The following is a 5,237-nucleotide window of genomic DNA, read 5'->3' on the forward strand; positions in this document are numbered from 1 at the left end:
GGCTACTGGCACCTTGTCCTTGCGGCGACCATGGATGCGTTAGGCGCGAGCCCTACACCACCGGTGGGTTGGGTAGCCCGCGCTACGAGTGGCCCGACACCCTGCCTGCAACATCTCAACCGGCGCGTGATCGTAGCTGACGGTGCACAACCCATCGCCTACTTGTAGCCGTAGCAACGGCGATGGTGGCGTGCTTGAAGTCGCGGTCCCCAGTTTGTGGTGAGCGGCACAACATCCCCATGGGAAAGGAGCGAGGGGGAAGGAGGGAGGTTAGAGAGATAGGAGACGAGAGGATAGGGAGATCGAGGGAGAGTCATGACGTTCCAGCAAGCGATAAGGTGCACTACATACGGGCCAAAGGGGCCACATGGCAGATGCCCGAGGCAGTTGAAATGAGCGTGTAATCAGTCGGTAGAACGAAAGCGTCTCCACGAGACTAATGCTTTCAATCATTTTCAGCAACGTATTAAAAAATAAGTTCTTTAAAACCCCCAAAAGCCAATTCCCGAATTTAACAATAAGATTTGTCGTTTCTCTCTTGGGAGCATCGTTTGTGGAGCAGTGCTAGAAGTCAAAGGCAGGAGGTGGAGCGGCTTCGTCTTGCACGGAGCTTCGGTGGAGATGTCAAGTCATGCCTGATCGACAGGTGCTACGCTTGGTCATGCCTGGTCGGCAGGTGCTACGCACGACAGATCCTCCAAGGACTTCAAGCTGTGTCGGCTGGTGGTACTTGGCAGCATGGCGCTGAGGTGTATCAGTGGCGACCGCGACGTGTTCAGCTGTTTGCGCGCAGGGAGGAGGTGCCGTTGGGCGCCATGGTGGCGTCGACGATAGCTGGACCGAGCAAGGTTGATGCATCAGTACAGTTCTGAAGATGGAGCGGTGGCAGTTGGCGGCGGCGGCCTCTGAGAGCACGCCGGACCAGTGTGTGTCCCAGACCCGGCAAGTGGCTAGGTTGGGGTCTCGGGTCTTAGATGTTAGGCTTGGCTGCGATGTCTCGGGTCTTAGATGTTAGGCTTGGCTGCGATGTCTCGGGTCTTAGATGTTAGGCTTGGCTGCGATGTCTCGGGTCTTAGATGTTAGGCTTGGCTGCGATGTCTCTTTGGTATTAGGCCCAGGCTATCTGCGCCCCTTCATCAACTGGATAGGTGTAGCGACAGTTTGTTGCTTAGACGGCGGCTTTAGTCTTACTGTTGTATGACTTTGTAAGGTCTTGTGAGAATAATTAATAAAGTTGCCGTATGCATCGCCCAGATGCAGAGGCCGGGGGTCATCCTCCTTTTCTAAAAAAAAATAGCATACGAATAAAAAAAGCTGACATACGTACCCACTTAGGGGCTGCATGCATCACTCTGATGTAGAGGCCGGAGGTAGTCCTCTTTTTCTAAAAATAAAAAAATATATGCACTCACTTACAATGGCCTGAGTTTTAATTATTTTTCCTGACTTTTAATTTCGTTCGTGGAGAAAATCCCTCCACAAATATTTCCTGTCTATACAGTCATCAACTAAACCAGCCACGCTGCCGCAACTCTTCCTGTCCAGTAGACAGAGCGCGCAACGCCGTCCTCTCATCCGAAAACTCTGCTCTCGTTGCATCAGGCCTGGCTTGCACCACGCAGCCCTGTTAACCGCCACAGAACTGGCCATGGCGTGCCCTTGCTTCGCTTGTGTGCACACCAAATGTTTCCACATATATAAGCAGTGGATGCGGATCACTCGCCACTTAAGCTCCTTCTACCTGCGGTGAAGGAGAACTCAAAAAACCCAGCCGATCAAGCCATGGCCATGAGGGCTCTCGCGCTTTCCCCGTCCCAGAGCTCCTCATTTGGGCTCCACCAGAGTATGCCCTCCTTCAAGCCAAGCAGCACCAGTCCTGCTAGATCAGTCAGGGCCTATGCGAAAGCGGATGAGCAGGAGGAGAAGAAGAAGGTGCCCAAGCAGTCCTTGTTTGGGAACATCACCGAGGCGCTGGACTTCTCGCAGGTCCGGTCGGAGAAGGATGCGGAGCTGCTGTATGAGGCCAGGGATTCCATCAAAGATGAAGGAAGGATGACAAGGGAACAGGTATACATACATACACTGAACCGCCAATGGAAAAAAACAGTTTTGAACAAATGTTTATTGAAATCTGCAAGTTTTCCTTATGCTGATGAATTTCTGGTTGGTATTTCAATTCAGTATGCAGCCCTTCGGAGGAAGATTGGTGGCACCTACAAGGATTTCTTCAAGTCATATGTTGAAGGTGCCCTGTCCATACCCTCAGTCACAGATACAGAGATAACCTCATGTTTTGTCTACTCTTGATTTCTCAGGCAGTACAATATTTGTATACTAATGCTAGGCAGAATAAACTGTTAGGATTAATATGACCTCATATTGTATAAGAATATTTTGTCTCACACCATTTTTTTTCTACCCATCCTTCCTCTGAGCAAACAACATGCAATAAATCATGTTACTGAATGCTGACCAAATAATTTGTTTCTGAAAATACAGTTGACGGTGAATACGTGGAGGAAGGTTGGGTGGACAAGACCTGCAAAGTTTGCAAGAAAGACACAAGAGGGGAGCCAAGGCAAGTTGACAATCTAGGAAGATATATGCATGTGGCGTGCGCAGAGAACTCGAAACCAACAAACTTCTTTTCCAAGCTCTTCGGCAGATGAACTTCTTTTGTACCATCAAACCCGTTGTTCGACTCATGGTTAGATAAATAGATGGATGCTATAACACCAAGGGATTAGGACAGTAATGTGTACTGTGTTGTTCATGTGAAATGGTTTTTGATGAGCATATATACACATTCCATTATCCAATTTCGTTGGTATATCAAGTAGCACATGAACAGAGGCCTGATTTATGGAGAAATAGATGAACCACTGATAACTATACATAATACTAGCACAATATTCGACTACAAGTTAACATTATGGGGTATTATCTACTAGCAAGTGCTCCTCAACTCCTAGGCTGAATACAGGAGAAGCTTAACAGAAACTTTGGCCGACAGACTTACCATAGATCTAATTGATTCTGCTTACCTAATGGCTGTAATATGATGTGTTCAGAAGTCCATTGCGTTAAGCTTACCCAGATAAACCCTGCATCTGATGACAGTGCACCCAATCTTAAACCCCGGCATGACTGTAAACCCAACACTGAACTTCTCTTCTCTGATGATCTTGGCTGGAGTACTTTCCATGTGTTCCTTCCGAAACTGGACGCCACTCTTGACATAAAACATTTCAGCTTTGGGATTCAGAGAATGAGCAACTGCGAGTAGTGCCCATGTGTATCTTGCCATCCTCACAAATTTCTGGTAAAATGGCGTCCTTGGATGACCACCGCTCTCCACAAATGCTCTGTGATCCAAGTTTCCAAAGAAGGAATCCTCCATGCTCTGGGGCACAGCCACTAGATACTTTGCTCTGCAATATCTTCCGAAACTAGAATCTGGATCAGTCATGAGAGCATCAAAAGGATCTTTGAAGCTCATGATACAGTCAACTGAATCCAGGGATGTATGGTCATCTCTGTCTGCCATAAGCATCACGCAAGCAAAATAGGCCTCAACAGCATACTTCTTGTCGGCCCTTCTCTCATATGCAACATGACTGTCGATTGGGGTTGTCGATAGGCCGAGGTTCCACCCGGAAACTTTCGTCCAATCAAAGATGAACTTTGCAAAATCATGGATGCACTTCGACGAACGCTCATGTAGATCCATGAAAACTTCAGTTGACACCCCCTTCCTGACTGTGAAGCATCCTTCTCTGCACGATCCGTTCCGGCCAATCTTGTCCTCCAGTTCCATGTTCTTCCTTTCCAGCTCGTCCAGCTCGGGCCGAAGCCAACCGATTTCAGAGTCTTTCTTGCAGATGTCAGCCTGCAGGTCCATCACCAGGTCCTGATACTCCTGAATTCTAGAGCTTATATGAGACAGGTACCTCGGGTCGCTCCATTCGTTCATATTCAGATACAAATCCTGCAAGTTGGCGGTCTCTTCAAGCTCCGACGCAAAACGCTCGCCGGCGATCGCGATCTCTTCAGGATCATACGGCACATGAGCTTTCTGAAGATTGACATAGGCCACCTTTAGGCAGGAGATCGCGTCGAGGAGCTTCTCGACGACCTCTTCCTCGCAGCAGGCGGAGGAGCTCTGGGAGAGGCACTCGTCGTTGTTGTCGGAGGACGACGCCTGGTGCGGATGGACTTTGAGGTGCGCGCCGTCTTCGCTGCTCTCGGCGGTGCCGGTGGCGGTGCCGTTGGTCTTGAGCTTCTCACCGACGGTCGGCGCGACGCCGACGGAATGCACCTTGCAGATGTCGGAGATGCGCAGCAGCAGGCTGGACGGAGTCCTCTTCACCTTCCTCGCCGTCGGCTCCGTCGGAGTCGGAGGATTCCGCCGCGCAAGGCGAGACATGGCGGACTCCGACCGCGAACCTTCTCTCCTCATGAGCCTGGTTGAGACAGGAAGTCAAACAAACATGCACGAATTCCAAAAAGAAAAAGAAGATCGCGGATTTCGACAGGATTGAGTTCCGTAATAAATTCTGTCAGATCAATGCAAGATTGCAAGAACCTCCCGTTACCTGACACAAAACAAAAAACAGGGGCGTATGGGTTCTGAGTTCAGACGATTGCAAAGCAGAGGAGAATATCAAAACAAGAACTCGATCATGTAACAGCACAGTCCATGGTTATTAGTACCGCACCTTTGTTCAGTGGCCGGCTCCGGAAGCTCCACGAACGGCGGACGTTCTTGCACGGACGGCAGAAGAAGAAGTGAAAAGGCTGCAGGAAGAAGAAGACGCAGCAGCGAGCGAGAGTGAGGTGGAGGGGGCGGCAGAATCTTCCGCGTGAGTGGAGGGCATGGAGGTTATGGGAGACCTCGTGGGCTCCAATGGATTCGAACAGGAAAAAGGGGCGGATCGAGACGGGGGGGGGGGGGGGGGGGGGGGGGGGGTGGGAACCACTACTTGGGGTACATTTCTTTTGTAATCCCCAGAGGCCAGGGGTTTGAGGAGAGGGTGCGGCCGACCGAAGGAAGCGGGGGCTTGGGAAACCCTAACCTCGCTCTCTGCTTAAGACTAAGACTGTAACTGCTCGTGTCATTACTTTAGAGATTTAGACACTGTGACTTCCGGCCTTCCATTCCAGATCTTACCACGGGGATGGAAGGGGGATATTCAGAGTGGGGGTGTCACGTTGCTATTAAACAAAAGGTTTTTCGG

The 5,237-nt window shown here is 50.1% G+C and overlaps 2 protein-coding genes across 2 annotated transcripts; one reads left to right on the plus strand and one right to left on the minus strand.

Moving 5' to 3' along the window:
- The first annotated feature begins 1,716 nt into the window (after positions 1-1,716).
- Positions 1,717-2,819, plus strand: LOC123079593 (uncharacterized). Its single transcript, XM_044502385.1, has 3 exons — positions 1,717-2,067; positions 2,182-2,245; positions 2,500-2,819. Exons 1-3 carry the CDS (start codon positions 1,783-1,785, stop codon positions 2,667-2,669), a joined length of 519 nt encoding a protein of 172 aa, XP_044358320.1. The 5' UTR covers positions 1,717-1,782; the 3' UTR covers positions 2,670-2,819.
- Positions 2,820-2,843: 24 nt separating this feature from the next.
- On the minus strand, positions 2,844-4,935 carry LOC123079592 (protein GRAVITROPIC IN THE LIGHT 1-like). The gene is made up of 2 exons (XM_044502384.1): positions 4,719-4,935; positions 2,844-4,463 (listed from the first exon to the last, which is right to left on the minus strand). The coding sequence occupies exon 2, from the start codon at positions 4,457-4,459 to the stop codon at positions 3,068-3,070; it is 1,392 nt and encodes a 463-aa protein (XP_044358319.1). The 5' UTR covers positions 4,460-4,463; positions 4,719-4,935; the 3' UTR covers positions 2,844-3,067.
- Between the last annotated feature and the right edge of the window lie 302 nt (positions 4,936-5,237).

The sequence above is a fragment of the Triticum aestivum genome, chromosome 3D, assembly GCF_018294505.1.
Source record: "Triticum aestivum cultivar Chinese Spring chromosome 3D, IWGSC CS RefSeq v2.1, whole genome shotgun sequence".
Taxonomy (NCBI): Eukaryota; Viridiplantae; Streptophyta; class Magnoliopsida; order Poales; family Poaceae; genus Triticum; species Triticum aestivum.